We start from the raw sequence: 21,719 nt of genomic DNA, 5'->3' as shown, positions 1-21,719 counted from the left end.
GCAGTGAGGCCCAGGAGATGGCAGCTGTGTTCTGTGAGGCTTTGGAAACCATGACAGCCCTGCAGGAAAAGGTGCCGTGGCCTAAGTGTGGAAAGAGCTCCATCAAGAGCGGTGATAGTAACGGGGCGAGCGAGGAAGGCAGGCACCTGTGGACACGCCGGTGTCCCACTCCTCTCCTGCTGACCCGGGCTCCCCTAACTCTGCTCTCTCTCCTCCCCGCATGCCGACAGAGGGAGCGGCTGAGGAACATCGAACGCATCTGCTTCCTTCTGCGCAAGGTCAGTGGGGTGCGGGGAGCGGGGCTCCAGGGGCCGGGGCTCTGGCTGGTGTCTGCTGCAGCCCTGGCCATGCCCTGGGGCGCTCATCAAGGAGAAGATGCGTCCACTGTAGAGTCAGGAGGACGCTGACAGGGGCCAGTGCCGGCTGCAGCCTGGTCCCTGATGGGTGCTGAGCCCGGGATGTGCGCTGGGGTCTGTGGAGGGTCCCGCCTGGTGGTCAGCTCTGTGGTGTAGGGCTGTGGGGTGTCGGGCCGGGCACGAGGTGCTCCCCAAGCCCCAGCTGCTCACTCGGGAGTCCCGCGTGTCCACGGGTGCAGGCTATCCTTTGGTGCACCCTGCGCATGGCCTGCCATTCTGCAGTCAGGAAGGAGTGGCCACAGCGCTGGGTGCACAGGGCTTGGAGGAAAATAAGCAGCGTCCACGGCTTTGACCTGAGGACGTCCCTGACTTCCGGGCCACAGAGAAACCACCTGCCACCCCGGGGCATGTTTGACCCGTACATGAGAAGAGAAGCCAAGGGCTAAGCCAGTCCTGACAGAAGGGCGCTGTCCCGAGGTTTCAAAGTCTCCTCTGCCTTTCTCTTCTCTCTTTTTACTGTTTGTATTTTGTGATGCGTAATAAACACATTCACTGTGGGAACTGGTACTTGCGCAGATTACATCTCCATCCTTTCTGCCTCCCAGTAACGGTCCCTTCCGTTGGGAGAGAACTTAACCAATGCCAGTCCCTGTCCTTACTGTGTGCTGAGAAATGCAGTGTGCTGGAGTCCACGTCTTGCCTGTCCCAGTAGGGACGTGAGCCGGATAAGACGCACACGTGAAACCGCATGTGGTCCAGGGTGCAGAGGACTCACAGCTGCAGCCTCCGGCTTCCTTGTGTCTGACCTCCTAGTGACTCACACCGACCAGGACAAAGGAGGTCCAGGCTCGGCTCTCGGCCTCTGCCATGCCCTTCCCCAGTTCTGCCCCGGGTGCACCCTGGGTCCGTGGTGTTCAGCCGCATTCACCCCCGCACCTGCTCCTCTGTGCACTCTGGCTGGTGGCACGAAGGCCCCGGCTGCCTGTTCCCGGCCCAGAGGTCCCTGTTGCACTGCCCAGCTTCCCAAGGTCAGAGGCAAGGGCAGGACAATGAGCAACCGCTAGGTTTGCCGGTCTGCACACAAATGTGTGTTTCCTCCACAGACTGGACGGGGTGTCTCCTTCCAGGGAATGCTGCATTCCGGGCGCCTGTCCAGTGCTTGGCCTTTTTACCTGCTTCGACTGCTCCCTGACCCAGGCTCTGCCTGATTCTGTCACTCACACCCCCACTCCAGACTGACATATGTCAGGGTGTGGGTGCAATGGCCACACGGCCAGCTCCCTGCACCCTCAGTGCTCCTTTCTCTGGGTCCCAGGTGCCCAGTGCCCCGACTAACTCGGGGCAGCACCAGCTCCACGCTGCAGCTATGGTCTGTGCAGGGCTTTCCCTCAGCAGAAGCCAGGCTGGCCCCAAGCCCTGGCCTGCATGTCCTCATGTGTCCGCTGGTCCTGGTGCCTGCATCCACATCCCCTTGGGGAGTGCAGTTTAGGTTGTTGGCACCGTCATACACTCGATGCAACTAGCATGTCCCCCAGCTCGCTTGGGCAACTCCATGCCATGTTCTTGTGGACATGCAGGTCCTGGTGTTTGGTCTGTCCCTCCACTAGGGTCACTACTGGAAGGTCCTGATTTTGTCCAGCAGGGGCAGAGCTGGTGTCACAGCCTCTAGTGGGGTGGCCTGTAGGGGGCGCTGAGGTGCTCATAAATATTTGCTGTGTAGGTGAAGGGTGAGGATGGGGCCCTGCACTTCCGCAGTCTGAGCCCTCAGATCGGGGCCCTGGTGCAGTGGCGAGCTGCTCAGTTTATTCTAATAGTGTCCAGTGGCCACCAGGATCTACATTTTCACTGCATTCACGCTTTACATGAGCCTGGATTTTAAATCAGGTTTAACTTGTAGTTGCAATCATTTCTGACCTGAGAGAGCTCTGGCCCAGGCTCGCCCTATCCTCCCCTGCATGGTGCTCCACCCCCCACTCCAGGCCAAACCTTCCCTTCCCGGCTCTGCCAGTCCTGCAGAGAGTGCGAGGGTGCCGCTGAGGTGCACAGACCCCTCCCTGGCCAGCCACCTCCACTGCCCACATCCTGGGGATGGAACCAGGAGTTGCCCCACCCTGAGCTACACCCAGCCCTTTTCAGTTTTTATTTGAAGACAGAGTATCATTAAGATGCCCAGGCTGGGACTGAACTTGTAAACCTCCTGCCTCAGCCTCCTGCATAGCTGGGACGATAGGCGTGTGCCACTGCGGCTGGCTAAGTGTGCAGACTTCTGTGCTTCTGCATCCTGCCTGTGCTCTTGAGGCACACAGTGCCTGGTGTGTGTCGTGTGGTGACCTTATGGGGGCAGCAAGGACCGCACCCTTGTGGACTTGTCGAGAGGACTGGATGAGATGACGCACACCTGCGACTCCTGAGGCCTCTGAGATACTAGCGTTCCCACCACGTCCCGACCTCTGCTCCTGCTTGAGGCTTCACAACACAGCACTCTCCGCCTGGTGCAGAGCTGGCTGCGGTGGCCCCGCCTCCCTGCGGTGACAGCTGTTGGCACACCGCTAGCTCTGGGCCCCAGGTTCCAGGCCCTGAGGCGCGAGTGCATGGGGCGTAGGAGGGTCATGGGTCCCGTTTGCATCACCACCTTCAGGAAGTGTCCGGACCTGCTCTCGCAGCACCAGCTGTGATGGTCGCTCTCGGGAGAGGGGGAGAGGGCACAGAGTGGGTCGTCCAGCTCTAATTCCCAGCGGCCGCATACTCTGGAGCTGCCTGGATGGTGAGGTGCTGGCGTGGACGTGAGCTTGGAACTCGGTTTCTGTGTCCAGGGTCCCTCGCTGCTTTCGCAGCTGTCCCCAGCAGGTTGCCGTGGGCTAGAGGCCGACACAGCCGTCTGGATGTGGCTCCAGGTCAGAATTCCCCTTCAGGAGGTGTGTGAGGCGTTCACACTTATTGAGTGGCTGCTGTACGTCTTTAAAAGCCTTGGCTCTTCCGGTCTCCAGAACAGCCCTGTGGGGTGGTTGCCATTAGCAGCCCGCACTGGACAGATGAGGAAGTCGAGGTTCAGCGAGGTTGAGGCTGTGCGCCTGCCCTGGCTCTGACCAGGTCTGTGTGACCAGAGTCCGCACTCCGTTCCTATCAGAGGACGTGGCTGGCTCTCAGGCTGCAGACCCCTCCCTCGTTCCACACACCGCTGACTCCTGAGGCGCCTTTCTAGTTCCGTTCCACTTCTTGCAGGATCCTTCAGCCCAAAGGGGATGCTTGCAGGAGAGTAAAAATATCCTGGAACAAACCTCGCAGTGGGTCCAGACTGCATCTCATGTGTAATTCATTTTCAAACTCTTCCTGGGACAAACTCCTTGTCAGTCAGCAGGAAGGACGGACCCTTCTCTCGCTGTGTAACAGGGGTCCCAGGGGTCGCTGGACCACAGACAATGCCAGGCTGGACAGACAGACCCCACGCAAACGCGCTGGCTCTTCTCTCACATCTGGGCGGTGCTTGGCCCTGTGCTTGTGGGTCCTCTGTTGTCACCACAGCTCGTTGCAACAGTCCCTTGAGTTCCTCCGAGTCCCAGGCCATCTGTTCAGTCTGAGGGGCCCAGTGGGGCTTGGGGTGTAGCGAGCACTTCTGACCCTTGCTGGGTTCATCTGCAGCCCTGGCTCTGTGTCATCCTTGTCATCTCTCCCAGGGCTATTCCCTCGGAATCCTGGGAAGACGTGGGCCACTCTTCAGGTACCTATGAGCATGCTGTTGCTGAGGGTCGTGTGACCGAGCCCAGGTCACGGTGGAGGACCGCGAAGGCCTAGGGCACAGGTGGACATTCTACCGCGGTGCTTTCATGGCTTTGGGAAGCATGGGTGCGGGGCCTACAGCCTCGGTGTTTGTCATCAGCGGACCTGGGGCTCCTAGTCTTTTGCTTAGTGAGGTCTCTGCACCTCTGTGGAAGAGTCACGTCTAGAAGACTCTGCCCGAGCAGGCCTGGAAGCCACGCACCAGGTCTCATCCTGAAAGCACCCATGGGGACCGGTGGAGAAGCAATGGATGGAAGACACCTGCTGACTGCATGGCCGCCAGGTGTACTGGTGACTGACAGGGGACAGGGCACCCACCAAGGGGGTGCAGCCAGTGGGGGCAGAGCCAGGTCAGAGGACCCCTCGTCCCGGGGCTTCACCATTGTCAGGGCGTTTGGGTGACCCCATGGTCCGGAGGAGTCACACTGTCACCCCTTGCAAGCAGTAGGATGGGAGGAGTGGAAAAGGGCACAGCCTGGCCCAAGCAGTGACCACATCTTAGAGCACAGTGTGCTCAGCTGGAGCCAGGGCTTCGACTCCAGAAGGAGGGTGAAGAGACACCGGGAGGCTTCCAGGCGCCTGTGGCACTGGGGGGTGTGAGCGAGGTGCCCTGCAGCCTCACGGCTTGGTGAGGGTGGTGGGGATGCATGTTCACTGGGTGGAGTCCATGCACACCCTGTGCCTGGTCTGGCATTGCATGCCTGCATGCGTGTGTGTGTGGGTAGGAGCTGGCTGTGAGGACACGCTGGGCCAGCTGAAAGGTGCCCTGTGCGTTCCTGCGTGTCACACAGCCTTACGCTGTCCCTGGCTGGACGTGAACGTGCAGCGTCCGTCCTGTGCCCACGGCAGTGCCTGCAGGGTCTGATGCGCGTGAGTCGGCTGAGTGCTTCCTGAGCAGGGGCGCCCCCTCAGTCAGGGCACCGTCTTCTTCATAACCTAAGGGCAGAGGCGCCCTTGCCAGGTGAGATGGAGCCGCACAGAGACCAGGGCACCCAGTGGCAGGCAGGGTGGTGAGCTTCATCCCTGTCTGTGGGCAGTGCCGCCCAGCTGTGGGCAAGCCCTGGCTTGCAGTCTGTACGTTAGAGTCACCTGGGGAGCTGGAGCACACCGTCCTGGGCCTGCTGTCCCCGCCAGGCTCGGGTTTAATGACCGCCGGGGGAGCCAATGGACAGTTGCTGAAATAGCCCTGTTGGAGGCCAAGCCAGGCTGGGGCAGCGGGTGGGAGGCAATTTCTCCCTGTCTGTCCCCACGGGAAATTTTCCAGAGCTGTAATTTTGTAAATGAGCCGAGTAAAGGCAGTTATTTGCCCGAGTGGCTGGAATGGCAGTGATACCTCCGCTCAGGGGATCTTGGGCTGTGCGCTCTGTGGACTGGGCTTCCGGTTCTGTTTCCCAAGTCCAGGTGCTCACCCTCTCCAGACCTCCTTCTTTGTCCTTTCCCAAACTGCTGAGGAAGCGGGAAGCATTTATAGGCTGTGTTTTCAGGCCACAAAACTGGCCGCGCCCCCGGTGCTCCCCGCCTCCTGCTCTGGGCAGCGCCTGAGCCTGTGCTGGCCCCCGCACTCGCTGCCCCGCTCAGAGGGTGCAGGCTGGGCACCGTGGGGTGGTGGGCGTCCGGCTCGTGCCGGTGGCAGAGGCCCTCGCTCCATTGTGTCTTCTCCCTGGAAGGGCCACGTCTCCACGACACCACGCTGGCCCTGCCTACAGCTTCTGCAGGCCTGTGGTGTCCGGTGTGGTCACTGGTCCTTCTGTGGCCCCGCATCTCCCTGGCTGCTGCCCGAGGCTGTCTCTGTGGGACAGGTGTCACCCGTTCGTGGAGGGGCCCAGCAACGGACAAGAAGCTGCACTGAGCTGGCACACGGGTAGAGCGGTTCCTGCAGGAGGGAAGCAGCCACCAGCACCTGCTGCGTCTTCCCTGTGGTCAGAGCAGCAGGGGGATTTCTGACAAGGATCCCTATCACAGTGCAGCTGGGTGGGGACCTGCGGCAGGGACAGCCCCGCTGCTGTGGCCTCTGCGTGGGGACGTCTCCGCTGTCACCACTCGGGACATCAGCAAAGGCAGTGCCCGTGCCACCGGGTCCCACAGGAACCGAAGGAAGGAGCTGCTCAGGCCATCAGGAGGCCGTGGCCCCCGCAACGTCAGCAGGACGCACCAAGGAACGGCACAGGGCGCGTCCTTCTGTGAAAGGTCAGGGCGACTCCTGTGAGCTGGGCTGCTTCTTTTAACAGCGCCGGGGCAGAGCCCAGGGGCTCTGCACTGAGCAGCATCCCGGCCCTTCCTTTTTTTATTTTGAGAAAGGATCTCACTAAGTTGTTAAGTTGCCCAGGCTGAGCTCAAACGTGTGATCCTCCTGCTTCAGCCTCCCAGAGTGTGCCACCAGGTGGATGTGAGCTAGGCTTGGTACATGCCAGCACACGCTCTGGTGTTTCTGACCAGGGTGACGCCAGCTGCTAATGGAAACTGAGAGTGATGGCGTCGGTTTTAATGTTGACAGAGTACTTCAAGTGCAGATGTCCCAGCTTGAAGGGGCGGCAGTTGTGTGCGTGCACACGTGTGTGCATGCGTGTGTGCATGCATGCATGTGTGTATGTGTGCATGCATGCGTGTGTATGTGTGTGCATGCATGTGTGTATGTGTATTCATGTGTGTATGTGTGTGCATGCATGTGTGTATGTGCGTGCATGTGTGCACATGCATGTGTGCATGTGTGTATGTGCATGCATGTGTGTGTATGTGTGTGCATGCATGTGTGTGTGTGCGTGTAGTCATTTGATGAAGCACTTGCTTCCCACAGCCTGCAGAGCAGTGAAGGCCTAGGCGTGTGTCCCATCCGCTCTCAGTACTCTGCCCAGAGCATGTGAGTGATGCTTTGCTCACAGGCGTGTGATGGGGACAGACTCCAAGATGGCAGCCCCAGTGCCGTGCCTAGGGTGTTGTATACACACTCACTCGGCCTGCCCAGCCCTGGTTGAAGCGTCGTTGCCCCTGCCCTACCCGGCGTCCCCCGCGGCTCTGTGTGTGGCTTGCAGAGCTCCAGCCCTTTTGGGTGCTTCCACACCTTCAGGTTTGCGGAGCTTGCTTGGTGCCGCCCCCCCAGCAGCACCAGTTGTCATGCTGTCTGCTGTCACTCTTGGCCCTGTGCCAGGCTGGCCTTGTCCCCTCAGCTTCTCTCTCCCCCAACTCAGGAGCAAGTGAGGGGTGTGGAACAAAGGCCTCATTTCCACATGAGCACTGGTGGCCGGGGACAGTGTGCCCTAGATGGACGGTCACTGTTCTGGTCCCCGAGGCCATGGTGTCTGCTAGTCAGAACGTGAACCGTCATGGTATCCATGAGGCGGGCGCTTCCTGAGACCATTCCCGGGGTGGCCCGGCAGGTTCCTGGGGACCCTCTGTCATCACAGGTGCAACTGGGATGAGGGACAGCTCTTCCATTCATCAGTAAGAACCAAGCTTGTGAGCCAAGCTGGGAAGGATCCCCGTGATTCTCTGGGGAGGCCCAGGGAGGCACGGCCGCTCTCCATGCCAACCCAGCCCTGGGGACAGTGTGCAGAGCAGGGGACTTTGGCTGAGGGTGGACCTGGTTCTGACTTCTTCTCCGGGGGAACAAGTCAGGACCACAGCCAGAGATGCTGCCTGTGCCCCAGAGAGGCGCTGGTGGCGGAGGGGGTGACCCAGTGTCACTGTCGTAGCGTATGTGTCCAGAGAACCCTGGGGGTGGTGCCAGGTTGCCCAGGATGGCTGGCTCAGCAGAGAGCGGGTGGGAGCCGCGCTCACCGCAGCCCTGCATGGGCCGGCAGGGCTGAGAGGGAGGCGGGACTCGAGGCCTTCCCTGTCCTGGCGGAGGCCTCTCACAGCTGTGCTCCTGTAGCGAGACGCTGTCCCCCAGCGCTTGCCGTCTTCTCGCCCACAGAGTAGCTCTTAGACTGTGGTGAGGACTCAAAGTCCCATGCGGGAAGCCTCCACCCTCAGACTCATCTCACCCCACGAGGCCCCTAGTGCATCACAGAGGGGTACAGTTCTGTCTCAGGAATGTGGGGAGCACAAGCGTTTCACAGAGGGTGGCGGATGGAGGTTTCTCGTGACACTGCTTATTACACTGCTTATTACGGCATTTGTGTGTGTAAAATACTGGCCGTGGTGCAAAGTGCCCTGTTGGTGTCTGGGCAACACGGTGGCTCACTGGGCAGGCACAGAGGCTGACTGGCTCAGGCACGAGAGCCTAGGGTTCACGTCCAGGTGGTCTTAGCCCGGAGCTTGCTCCTGGGCTTTCCTGAATTAAGTGCTGTAAGCTACGACAGTAGCGAGCGCATCCTTAGTCTCACTAGAAGATGACCCGAGGATGTCGTGAGGAGCACAGTGACCACTCTCTGGCCCTCGTCCTCACCTGTCAAAGCCTGGGTCCCCTCCTCGCTGCTGTCCCGGGCACAGACAGGCTGTGCTCAGACCTGAGACCGTGCACATGGCACTGGGGCCTTTATTTGTTCCCTGGTCATGGCCAAGTTTTATGAAGCAGCTCCTCCTGCCGCTTTGCTTCCTGCCAACCTTGGTGTGAAAATATTGAGTGGAAAATCCCAGAAATGAACAATTCAGCATTTAGATCCCACAGTGCTGAACAGCACGGTGAAGTCCATGCTGGTCCCTCCATCCCACGCGGGACACAGCGTGGCCACCTTGGTGATCAGAGGTGGTCGTGGATTACAGAGCTGTGTTTAAGTCAGCCTTGTTTTTCGTAATTGTGGCCCTAGTGGTGCCGATGGCTCAGATACTCCAAAGAGAAGCCATGACGTGTTCCCGGAGGAACAAAGGTGGAGTTCCCAACTTAGGGAAAGAACAGCAACTGTACGGTGAGGTTGCTAAGATCTCCGGCAAGGGAGACTTCTGTGTGTGAAATTGTGAAGAAAGGAAAACAAATCCCTGCTCACTGTGCTGACGCACCTGTGCTGTAGAGTTGTGGCCAGTGCGCGGGTGCTTGGTTAAGGTGGGAAGGACATTACATTACAGGGTTCGGAGCCATCTGAGTTTCCGGCTCCCCCTGGAGGTCTTGGACTGTGTGCCCTGCGGAGGGGACAGCACAGTTAGCATTTCTCTCCGTATGCCATTGCAGCGTGACACCCCACAGTTCAAAAACTGTGGATCTCTTGAAAATGAGCACAGACATCAGGTTCCTGGGTCCTGAGTTCGATCCCCTACAATCGTAGAGCACACACCACATATTCAGTCATTTCCACATTTATGGACATACATGTTCTCTGTTTTGCATCTTGTTTGTCCCCTGCATAAACTTCTGTGTGTGGTTCTATTCTGGGAGTGAGAACACATGGCTAGAATATATGAATTTGTTCTTTGCTAAAAATTGCCAGATCACCTTTCAAGGAGGTGAAGCAATTTGAGCTCTGAGTGTAAGAGGCGTCTCCCCACATACGTGACCGGTGGATTTGGGCCCTCAGGCTGCCCTGTGTCAGTCAGGAACTTGTTCTCAGCAGCACACTGGGAGCCGCAGGCAGCTTATAAAATGCAGGGGTCCAGGCCAGGGCCCTATCCTGGGGAGCTCACTTAATCGATCAAAGGCTGTTATAGTTGTATGTCTATGTTCCCCAAAGCATTCATAACTGGGGCTTTTGGAGCCCTTGCTGTCAGGAGGTGGGGCCTGGTCCACAGGGGTGGTCACTAGGGCATGGCCTGAAGCACGTGTGTCCCTCCCCACCCTCCCTGATTCCTGGCTGCCGTGATGCAAGCAGCTTTCCTTCGCCAGACCCTTCCACGGTGCTGCTGCTGTCTTGGAGAAAAGACCATGGACTGAAACTGTGAACCAAAGTAACCTGTCCTTTGTCCCAGCAAGAGAAAGTGATTCAGACAGTTGCACTGTTGTGGCTGCCTCAGTGTCCTGAGTCCACTGAGAACACTTGCCCCTCTTGGTCACCTTGACTTTGGGGAAGAGCCAGAAGCTGCACCAGTGCCAGACCCAGTGACTAAGGTGGGTGAAGAGCTGCTACACTGGGGTGGCAGTGTAAAAGCCTGCCTTTATTGGGGTGGCACTCAGCAGCAGTGTTCACCATATTTCTGATCACATCTGGTAAGAAATTCATGAAAGAGGACTTGCAGAGCTGCTTCCGAAAGTGGCAAGAAGCGCGGGATGACTGAGTTCGAAGTGAGGGAGATGAATGGCGAGGTGTCTTTCAGTGTAATGAATATAAACTGGGAAAGTGTAAACCTTCAGTGTATAATTTGATCCCCGCTGTGTCTTTCCACCTTACTGACACCTGCTTCCCCTGGAGCACTTCATCTGTTTACCCGTCACCTGCTGAGTGCCGAGGGTTGTGCCAGGTGTGGCTCTGATTCGGGCCCTCAGCTTGTCACCTGGAGTGTCCTTCCAGCCCAAAGGTCATCGTTAGGCCTGCCGCCCGTGTCCGCCTTCTGTGGGGTCTTCTCCAGTGCACAGCAGACCAGCTCCAGCTCCTCCCCTGCACTGGGGTTTCCACCCTCGCCCCTCAGGCTGACGTCCTGGTTGTGTGTTTGTCCCTCCTTAATCTCCCGGCCCTGTGGGGCTGGATAGCTGCAGCACACCAGGCCCTGTGCAGATGAGTGTCTATAAATTGCATCTTCTTGGGTGTAGGAAATGGAACAAACCAGAGAGAAGTGTTTTGAAACACAAATGCATTAACTGTGCTCTTAGGTACTCTAAATATAGCTGTCCGAGACAAATGTCGTGCTTAATTAGCAAGCATTATGAGCCACCTACAGCCGGCTGTGAGACAAAGCAGTATTTGAACATGTGAAACAATGTTTCTTCATCTCTTTCCTCTTCATTTCCGAGCCTACCAACTTACATTTTTCATCTTTTTACCCCTTGAACCAGCAGTTTTCTTCCCTGCTGATCCATTCATCGCGATTCTCCTGACTCATCCTGCCTAGCTGCTCTGTGGGGTTCCCTGGGCCTGGCCTGGCCTGCTGGGCCTTGGCCGTCTGGCTGAGGCCCTGCTTCACCTGCCTGAACCTGGTCCAGCCCTGCAGCCACCTCCCACTGGGCCGCGTGGCCCCTGAGATAGGCTGGGCTCTTGAATGGAGTCTCAGGACCACTGCAGCAGAAGAGGAAACTTCCTCTCGCCTCAGTCCCTGGCAGCACCCTGGCCACGCATGCTCAGCATGTAATAGCTGGTGCGCGTGCCCATGCAGACATCCTCAGTGGCTTGGAAGTCCACTGTTTTGTTGTGGTCTACGACACAGTTCTCATGGGCTGCAGCTTTGGGAACTGCCTTTCGGGACCCTGCGGTCACAGCAGTGGTCTCACGTCATGGTATTTGTGTCTCTCCCCTTTCCTCCTGAGCTGTCCTCTCCCCAAAGATGAGGTGGTGTCACTCAGTCTCCCTCTTTCAGGTCCCAGGTGGGGTGTCTCACACTTGGCGTGCACCATGTGTGTGTGTGTGTGTGTGTGTGTGTGTGTGTGTGTGTGTGTGAGGCTGGAAGAGCCGCAGGAGCTGGCAGTGCAGCAGGAGGTGGCGGAAACCAGGGGGAAAGGGACACCTTCAATTCCATCATTTGCGAAGATGCAGGAGATAATCAGACTCTGGGGACTCAGAGGAAATCTTTTTGCTGCCAGGGTCAAAATATTCTTTGTAGGTTGAACTATTTCCACTTTGAGAAAACGCTCATCTTGGCAAGAATTTTCGTGTGTACCTTATTATTTGGTTCCTAATACATGGCTCTCTGATCATCAGCTGGGTATTTTTAAAATAGAACACTTCAGCTCTTGCATATACTCATCCTGGGTTGCTCTGGTAACCAGTGACAGCTCAGAGCTTCAGCTGAGATTGCCACACTTCCAGGTTGTCCACGGAGATGTGTGACCCAGCAGTGCGCTGTGTGACGGGCCCCAGGAGGATCTCAGTGCCTCGGCGAAGCGCCTCACCCTCTGGAAGGCCCAGCGCACTCCACGTCCCCTGCCATACCCTCCTGACCGTGCTGGTTCTGCGTTCTGGACACAGCAGATTCACCTGGGGCGGTGCATACATTGTGGGACACACCCCTTCCCCCCGCGGATGGTTGTTTAAGCCAGAACTCATCTCTGGTCTCATTGAGGAACCATCTGGGGAAACAACGTCTACTTGTGAGACCCACAGGGGGTTCTGATTGTCACAGCGGAGTCTGCCTGGTTCCGGCATCACGCAGACCTACAGCTCTGAGTGCCTCACCCCCGCATGGTGCGAGTGACTGTGTCCATCTCCGTGACCTGCACCTGCTGTGGAGCCGGAGGACGGTGACTGTCCCGGCTGAGTTACTGGCTACTGTGTGGCCTAGGGCAGCTGTCCTGCCATCCCTGTCCTTGTCCCCTGTGCCATCAGTGTGTGTCACAGCCATGCCTCTCCCCTAGGGTGCTGCCAGGACTCCTGGGACCAGGCAGTGCTGCTCTAGGCACCGAGCTGGGGCGGTCACTGTCACCATTGCTGCCACGTGGGCCCCTTGCCTGGCTTCTGGGAGATGGGAAGAGCTCTCACTGGCTCCTTACCAGCGTGGAGTCCTGGCCTGGTGCTTGGGGACCCTGAGCTTGGTTCCTCAGGTTTGAATGTGACTTTTCCCTGGTCTGTGACACAGAGAATGTGTCTGCTCAGGGGCCGGGGATACAGCTCAGCAAGCAGCACAAGTGCCTGCCTGGCAAGCAAGGCAGGTCCTGAGTTCGATTCCCGGTAAAAAAAAAAAATGTGTGTGAGCAGAGGCCCCTGGCTAGGACTGTTTGAAGTGAACTCAGATAGGGAGGCAGCCCTCTGGACAACAGTTCAGGACTCCTGGGATGAATGGGTTAAATTTAGAGCCATCTAGGAGAGTTTGGGTAGAGGAGGAGTCGGGAGGTCAGGCCAGGGTGCCACCACCACCTGCTTTATCTACAGAGTGGGACTAGCTGGGTGGGGGTGGTCCCTAGGAGGGCGGGCACTGAGGTGGTAGGAGAAGGATAGGGAGGAGGAGGAGCGGGAGGAGAGACAGGAGCAGGAGGGGAGTCCTCCCCACGCCCCGCTCTGACCTCTGCAGTCAGTGCCATCTGTGGCTTTTTAGCACAAGACGGTGGGGACTGAACTCCTGGGGGCCTCAGGGACAAACTGCACCGCTGCAGGACAGCAACTGTGGAAACGTGGGCTGATCAGTTTCCCCTGGACTACAGCATTCTGGGGGCAGACATGCGTGGGGGAGGGGAGAACTGTGCAAGCTCTGGGCCTGGCCTGGCGAAGGCGAGGGAAGACCTGTCAGTATGACTCCCGAGGGGCTAATGGCCACTCTCCCCAGAGCACTTGGGACTTTTGAGCTGACAGGGACTGTAGGGACCGAGCAGGTCACAGGGAACCTGTTTATGGGGCGGTACCCGGTGCCAGGGACTCACACATGAGCTCCCCGACCACTCCTAACACCTGGGACAGATGCGATTCTTGGGTCCCCATCGCAGACGGAGGAGTGGAGCTGCTGCCCTCAGGCGACCTTGGAGCCTGAGGATCCGGCTCCTTAATCAGAGCTGTTCCTACCCAGGCAGTACCACTCACACCCTTGTGGGAGAAAAACCTACTGTATGATTTTCTTTTTTTTAAATTTCTCTAAAGATGTTTACTTTTACTCGTTTTTAAAAACAATTTTTCAAAACAAGGTCCCTAGTGTAAGAACCTGAAAGAGTAAATAAAACTGGAAAGGTACAATAGGTATTGTGAAAGGGAAAGAAATTGCTCAGAGGGAAGAAACAACTGAGATGAGCGAAAGGAGAAAAGACTTTTTCTTTACGTGGGGATGCGCTGGGTCAAACCTCCTCTCACGGGCGGCTCACCCTCTCTTGCTCGTTTTGAGGATTTCCTCACTGTGTGGAAGCGAGCAGTTAGTTAGCACTGCTTGGGGGCTGGTCACAGGCTACTCTTGTGTCATTCTGAGGGGAGGAAGCCCAGAGCCCTGGAAGGAGCCGGGTGGAGCTGCGACACGTGCCCTCCCAGAAGACAGCAGGTTCTTAGGAAATCCAGGGCAGCCTGGCATGCATGTGGTGAGCGGGGAGCCAGGCGCCAGGCCTGGGTGGGAGGCTGTGTCCTGGCAGTTGTCACCTGTGGTTGCTCCACAACCCCGACCAGGAGGACGTGCTTTGCCTCAGCCTGTCTCCGGCCAGGTGTCATTGTGGGAAGGAGCTTCTGCTTCCCTGTCGTTTCTGTCCACAAGGCAAAGACTGACTAAGTCACAGGCCTCAGTGAGAGGTGATGCTGAGGACCCTCAGAAGTGGCCTGAGCGTCCATGCCACCTGCAGGACATTCACCCCTGCAGTTTCTGGCTTCGTCCTGCCGGGTCCTGTGGCTTCAGCCCGTCTGTACCCCGCTGTCGGTGGACTTTATGCAGGGTGCCCCTGCTGGGGAAAGTGCTGGACATAAATACTTGCTCTAGGCTGCCGGCCGGGGGCTCCCGGGACCCTTGGCCCTTGCCCTCTGGGTCTGGAACCTGCCCACTGTGCCTTCCCTACCTAATTGCTCTCTCTGTTCCGAGCATAATGCCCACTCCTGCACCCTAGGTTCAAGGAAGGAGGGAAAGGGGTGGGCACATCAAATGTCCGTGAACTGCGGCCCGTGGTGGGAGGATCTGGCTGTGTTGGTGGGGACAGCACTTTCTTCTCACCTCCTCCCAAGTGGCTTTCCGAGCCGGTGTTCGAGGACACCCAGAGCTTTTGAAATCCCAGTGCCTTGACGCTGCTGAAAGCAGCTGTGAGAGGGGCAGGGAGGGCTGGCCCCGGGGCTTGATTAAGACCCGATCAGAAAGTGGGGTACAGCGGACTGGCAGAGGCAGGCAGAGGGGCCTCTACCCAGGGCCCAGGCTTCGTCCCTCTGGGTGCCATTGGCCCCTTCTATGCAGCTGGCCACGCCCGGGGCCCACGAGGAGACCTGAGACCTGAAAGACAGGGTGGGAAGGAGGAGGCTGAGATGGCTGTGAAGGTGGTTCCACCTCGAGGGAGGCACTGAGCGTGCATGGTGGTCTGATCAGCACATGGACGCTGTGTTTCCAACCCCCGTGCCCGTGTGTGTGTAGACGCGAAGTGCCGCGCGGCTGTGCCTTGGGTCTACGAGGACGGGTCCAGGAGCCTGGTGGGTAGGCAGGGTACACGGATGCCCGAGTCCCTTATGGAAAACACCCAGTGTGTGCGTGTCACACGTGCACTTCCTCCTGCCCACAGCACGGCCTCTGTAGATCTCATCGCTGTCAAATGCAGGGTGAAGTTACCCAGCTACATTGTGTAGGGAACGACAGGAGGAAAACTACACGTGTTTAATACAGACACAGGACTTTTCCTGTTACTTTCCCTCTGTGGCTCCTTGGTGAAGAAGCCTGTGGCTGTGGGGCCCCACGTGTCCCCCATGTGTATCACGTGATCCGTTCCACGTGGATGCACATGCTAGTACGGAGACACGCTCCCGCCCTGGCCACGCCTGCTGGTTCCTCCCGCAGTCGGCCTCAGCGTGCAGCTGCCCGGCCCAGTGCTCTCCCTGTGCTGAGCGGCCTTTCCCTCCCTGCGCCCGCTGGGCAACTGCGGCTTCTCTTCCCTCCGACGTAGCCCGAGGGCAGTGGGCTCTCCAGAACCGTGTCCCCCTGGGTGGCGTGCTGCCCGCTGACTGCATGTTTGCTCTCCCCAGCTGGTGCTGCCCGAGTACTCCATCCACAGCCTCTTCTGTGTCATGTTCCTGTGCGCGCAGCAGTGGCTCACCCTGGGGCTGAACGTGCCGCTGCTGTTCTACCACTTCTGGAGGTGAGTCTGCGGACCCGGGACAGGCCCCACAGGCACGACGCCATTGCTCCCCTTCCCGCCCTCTGACCTCTCCTCAAACCTCCCTGCACTGCTGGCCAGCGGTGCAGCCCACAGGGGACCAGGCCCACGTGGGTCAGTGTGAAAACAGCAGCAGTGCTTTCCCGGTGCCCATCTGCACATGGACGGGTGACGGGTAAGAGTGTCTCCACACAGTGGAATATTATTTGGCCATGAAAAGGAATGAAGGATGGATTCATGCCGCACATGGCTGAACCTTAAAGACAGTGCAGGTTGAAAGAAGCCAGACACGAAGGCCACGGACTGCGTCATTCCGTGTGTGAGAGACATGCAAAACAGGCAAATCCAGGGATAGGGAGGTCTGGGAGGGGGCAGAGTGTGCGTCTGCTAAGGGGCACGGGTTTTCTTCTGGGTGGCAGAGTGTTCTGGCTTTGGGTGGCATGGTGGTTGCATGACTCTGTAAATGTACGAATGCCCACCAAGTTGTGTACTTTGGAAGGGCGAACCTTATGGCCCATAAGTTATATTTTAATTTTAAAAAGGCGCTTACCAGATGGGCTGGGTTTTCTGGGACGTTCTGATTTCAAGTCTCTATTTCCTGCTCTGACCACGTGCCGGACCAGGAGCGTGGGCTTGTAAAGTTTTGTCTCCGGGTGGTATGGAGGTGGGTGGGGGAGCCCAAAGCGGTAGGCTGGAAGGTACAGATCACCCACCCTGGTCCCCTCGGGCCCGAGCTCCAGGCCCCAAACCCTTCTGTCCTTGTTATGTTACCACGAGCAAAGCCTTCGTCTAGTCACATCTGGGGCCTCGCTCTGAGACGTGGAAACCGCACTGCTTGCTGGGCGGTGGGGACCCAAGATAAGTGCTGAGTGCAAATGTAACCCTTCGCCCCGAGCTGCACCCTCGAGGCCAGGGAGATGGGCTCCAGACAGAGTGGGGAAGCTCAGGGAAGGAGCAGACGCTGGGCTATGCAGACCTGGAGGTGCGCACGCGTGTCTGTAACATGCAGCCGGACGCCAGCGTGTGCGAGGCCGAGGGAAGGAGGCGCAGTGTACACGGTGCCGCGCATATGCAGGGCCGTGGGTTCGGGCCTGGGAGAGGGGAGAAGACAGCGGCAGACATGGTGGGGTCTCAGGACTAAAGCGTCTGTCTATGAGGAGCTGGAATTAATGAGCTCTGGAATGGGACGCTATGGGAGGGGTGGAGGAGGAAAGTGATGTCACTACAGCTGACTTGAGGCGTGGACCCTGGGGTCATGGTGGACTCCAGGTGTGGGGGAGAGGGCTGCCTGGCCCAGGCAGTGCAGGTGGGGATGGTGGGTCACGAGATGGCCTTGGGTGCAGGAGTGATGGGCGGGGAGCCTGCACCAGCGCAGGAGGTGGAGGATCGACTGACCGAACACAGAGGGCAGAAGAAGCCCAAGGTACGGAGGGAGCAGTGTGACTTGGCTCTGTAGAGCTCCGCACTGAGTGAGTCCTCAGCTTTCTGCTGCTGTGACAAAGTGCCTGCAGTGTCAGCTTGAGGAGAGGAAAGGTTCACTTTGCTGCCTGGAGGCTGCGCCCGCAGTGGGCTGGGCCTGCTGTTCTTAGGCCAGCTGTGGCGGAGCAGTGGTAGAGGAACTGCTCACCACGTGGGGCCACTGCAGGAGGCCGAGGCCCTGGGCAGTGACCCGTCCAGGGTGCCGTATGGCTCCTCGGGGCCACAGCCACCACACCAGGCTCCCGTGGCTGTCCTGCCTGGCTCAGTGCTGGTGAGGACGATGTGACCATGGCCTCTTCTCTATCCTATCCTGTTCAGGGCCTGGGTCTCTGTGGTTCTGGGTCCTTCTGTCCAGGAAGAGAGGCACCTGAAATGCATGCCGTGCTCCTGTGGGCTTAGGAATTCACACAAGGGCTGGGCAGAGGATGAGGCCTAATCCAAAGTCACCAACCTCAGGTAGAGTGCGGGTGCAATGACATCATGGCCGTGAGGCTCCTGGCCTCTGCCACACTGACACTGGACAGGAAGGAGTCATCCTGGCACCTCCCGGGACACCGGAGGACTCCAGGGACGTACTTCTCCACTTTCCCAGCATTGCCGCATAGGGTAAAATCACCAGGATGCCCATGGCTCTGACCTGAGAACCTGTGGCTGCAGGGAGGGTGCAGAGCCCCTAGAGTGGAGCCCACTGCACCCTGGGCGTGAGGGGGACCAGGCTGTGTGGCATGGATGGCCTGGCCTGCATAGTGTCGGATGCATGTCCTCTGTCCCTACAGGTACTTCCATTGCCCGGCCGACAGCTCGGAACTGGCCTATGACCCGCCGGTGGTTATGAACGCAGACACCTTGAGCTACTGCCAGAAGGAGGCCTGGTGCAAGCTGGCCTTCTACCTGCTCTCCTTCTTCTACTACCTGTACTGGTGAGCGGCTGCCACAGGCAGGGGATGTCGCACTCACTGAGCAGGGCTGGGGTTGCAGCTTCCAAAAGGAGGAACGTGAGGCAGACATCCCTGTCTGGAGCACGTCCTCAGGGCCACGCTGTCAAATGCATCCTTCCGGTGTCCCCCGGCGGTTCAGGGTGGGCTGCAGGTGGCACCACCTCTGCTTCCCAGCAGCTTCGCGGTGGTGCATCAGGTGTCAGTTGCCTGTGCTCAGCACCCCCTAATATTACCTGAGGCCGCTGGGCTGAGCCAGACCAGCGGCTGTGCAGCTGCACCTAGCTGTCACAGCTCAGTTCGCAGCCATTGGAGGGCAGCCTCTCCCTGTCACCTTCTGGTCCCGCCACCCCTTCAACATCCCAGAGCTGTGAGTAACAGCACTGGGCAGAGGAAGGAGGGCACATGAGACCAGGGTCACCTCGGGGCTGGGTTGGGGCTGTGGCAGGGGGAAGTGACTGCATTGTCCACCAGCTGGTCCCTGAGTCTAGGCCTCTCCAGATGTCCCTGGATCATGAGGTAGATGCTGTCTGTAACCCCGTGTGACACCCGAGGAGACAGGTCTAAGAAGGCAGGTCCCCCTCCCTAAGGCCAGCTGACAGCGTCACAGCTGCAAGGGCCCTGAAGTTTGACCCCGGGGCTGCACCCAGAACACCGGATGTCCCCAGGGTCTCGGGAGGGCTCTTGGTCAGTGGGAGGGGGCGGGGGTGGCAAGGGAATGTTTTCAACATGCAGTCCTGGGTGCCAGGCCCCCAAGTCATGACGGTGGGTGCCCGGGTTTTATGGAGGCCCCTGAGAACGCATGGTGCCCAGGCGAGGCCGGCCTCAGGGTGGGGTTCTGCTCCCTCCGTCCCTGGTATCTGCAGCCTGTAGCCCCTGAGTGTGGCTCCTTTCAGAGTCTGCACCCTGTCTCGGGCTGCCCCAGCATGCTTCCTCTTTGGTTGCCTGGGGCCAGGCTGTCTGGGCCACTGGGATTTCTGACACCCAGTGAGCCCCAAGTCTCTGGCTCCAGGTCTGGACTCTCCAGATAGAATGGCAGGGGTGTGTGATGGAGGGTGGGGTGTGGGGGCTCCTGTCCTGGACGGTGTGATGTTCTGGCTGTGTGTCTGTGTCTGCCCTCTCATCTGTCGCCTGGCTTGGCACTGTCTTCACATTACCCCTGTTAATTACAGAACAAAATTGGAAAGGACCCGATGGGTCACGGGGCCTGGGGGGCTGGGTTCCTGACCCCTTGGTGGCCCCCGAAGCCCTGGTCCTGGGTCCAGCACGGGGAAGGAACAGTGGGGGCAGGGAGCGCCACTCTTCCAGTCCAAAGAGCTCTGAGCAGAGCTCCGGCCCAGCCCCGGGAGCTCAGCAGAGGACAGGCAGGGCAGGGTCGGAACCGGAGTCCACAGCGTGGGCCTCCTCTCCTCAGGGTTATTTCTCTCTGTCTGTAGTTTTGTCATTCACGGTTTCCTCGTCCCTGTGGCATAAAACTCCTGTGCTTGCTCCGCCTGCGCCTCTGAGCCCAGCACACAGCAGGCCCCAGGCAGCCCTGGATGGGCTCCACATTGCCACCTCGGTGTCTCTAAGACAGGGGCGGGGCCTAGAGGAGGCCCTCGATAAACATTAAAGAAGAGTGGACGGAAGGGAATGGCGCACAAAGCGCAGCCTCCCGGAGGCCCAAGGGCCGGCTCTGGGGTGGGACTCTGGCTGCTGCCCTGGGGTCACAGCTGTGGGGTGAACCACGAGCTCAGACCCTGCCTCGCTGTGGAACGGCCCTGGGCTTTTGCCCTGTGGAGTCTCAGTGGCCACTGTAGATCGGAGGCCACCTAAGAGCCCAGGCGTCTGTCCCTTCTGGGCTGTGCAGGGCCCTGCCGGGGTCCCTGATCCTCACACCCAAGTCCTTAACACAGTGGGCTAGGGCAGTGCCCCTGGGAAGTCACTTGGCTCTTGCAGGTCGTGTCCACATCACAGGGCTCTGTGATGAGCCTCACCCACGTGCCCACCCCACAGGCCACTCAGCCTCACCAGGGCCCTGGCACGGCCCTGGCATGAGCCCCTGCTGTGCTGCAGCAGGTGAGGACTGGGAGTGGAAATGACAGAGTAGGTGTGGACACTTGGAGCAGTCGCCTCTCCCGAGGCCATGGCGTGCACTGCAGCAGTGCCCACTTTGGGTATGGGAAGTAGGGCGTCCAGGAAGGACTGAGGGAGGTGCCTTGCGTCTGGCCTTTGTGAGCCCCTGAGCACCGGCTCGGGCTCCTGCTAACGCTCTTTCCCTTTCTGTCTCATCAGCATGATCTACACACTGGTGAGCTCCTAACTCCAGAGCAGGCACTGCAGAGATGATGGGGAGGCCGAGGCTGAGGAGTCCGTTCCCGCTGGTGACCGGAGGAGGGCCAGAGAGGGACGCGAGGAGAAGGTCCAGCAGGCTGTGATGGCCGCGCGGACCAGGACAGCGCAGCGGTGGCCTGGGTCACTGTGTGTCAGTCTGCACTCAAATCCCACATGCAGGTTGTGGGGCCCTGGATGTAGGTGACGAACGCTGAACTCCACTGAGCCACAGTTGCTGCTTTCCAAATCCCCCCGTTGGTGAAGAGCTCCTGGCCCCGGGAACAAGTCGGAGGCTGGAAGGTGTCTGCCAAGGACAGACGCCAGTCAGGGCTGCGTCCTCGGGCCGTGGGACATCGTTGAGAGCCGCCTGGGACACTCCAGTTCCTCCCCAGCGGTGGCCTAAGCCTGGCCTCCACAAAGGGCTGGGACGTGGGTGGCGGCCCAGGCACAGCCAGCAGTCTGTGGTGTCTGCGCCCCCTCTGCGGGTCCGGCGGTGACTTCCTGAGTGGCTTTGGGGTAGGGTGTTGGCAGCGCTGTGTTGTGTCGCTGGGGAGCTGGGGAGCGGAAGGGGACAGGGAATTTTTAAAATATTTGCGACACGTTCAGGTGTTTGTTCTTTACCCTTTTAAGGTGTATTCTGCCGTCACCAAAACCAGAGTAGTGCAACCAGCCGGTAGGCGCTAGAGCTGCCTTTGTGCAGAAACCTCAGAGCAGGGCTGAGCAGGAGCCCGCACAGTGGCAGCCCCCAGCACACAGAGGTTCAGCGAAGGCTCCGAGCTTAGTCTCCCTCCTGGGGTTCTCTGCGTCTTGGGTGGCTGTGGTGTGCAGCTGTGAACAGCAACGAGGCCAGGCCTGTTGCTGCTTGAGTCAGGCGGCCACGTTGGCCTTGCCCCTGCTCTTCCTTGTGAGACACCATCAGACCCCACGGCCGATCACGTGTGCGCCGGCTGCTGCGGAAACTTGGTCACGGCAGTGGTCTCGGGCCTTGCTGTGTGCCGTGTTTACACGCAGGTCTCCCTGCCGGCCCCTCATTTCAACCCTGCCTGAGTGGGACTCATTCCATATGGAGAAAAGTGGGGGTGATGGGAAAAGCAA

The 21,719-nt window shown here is 58.9% G+C and overlaps 1 protein-coding gene across 1 annotated transcript in view; it reads left to right on the top strand.

Moving 5' to 3' along the window:
• Cnih3 (cornichon family AMPA receptor auxiliary protein 3) overlaps positions 1–21,227 on the top strand; it is a 35,757-nt gene extending 14,530 nt beyond the window's left edge. Inside the window, exons 5-8 of the mRNA XM_013507018.1 lie at positions 231–278; positions 15,767–15,879; positions 18,153–18,296; positions 20,586–21,227. Of these exons, the coding sequence (XP_013362472.1) occupies positions 231–278; positions 15,767–15,879; positions 18,153–18,296; positions 20,586–20,613 (333 nt within the window). The 3' untranslated portion in view covers positions 20,614–21,227. The remainder of the gene's footprint in view (positions 1–230; positions 279–15,766; positions 15,880–18,152; positions 18,297–20,585) is intronic.
• Positions 21,228–21,719: the final 492 nt, after the last annotated feature.

The sequence above is a fragment of the Chinchilla lanigera genome, unplaced genomic scaffold (assembly GCF_000276665.1).
Source record: "Chinchilla lanigera isolate Chin_1 unplaced genomic scaffold, ChiLan1.0 scaffold00119, whole genome shotgun sequence".
In the NCBI taxonomy this organism is placed as follows: domain Eukaryota; kingdom Metazoa; phylum Chordata; class Mammalia; order Rodentia; family Chinchillidae; genus Chinchilla; species Chinchilla lanigera.
This window is presented reverse-complemented; position numbering and strand designations above follow the sequence as displayed.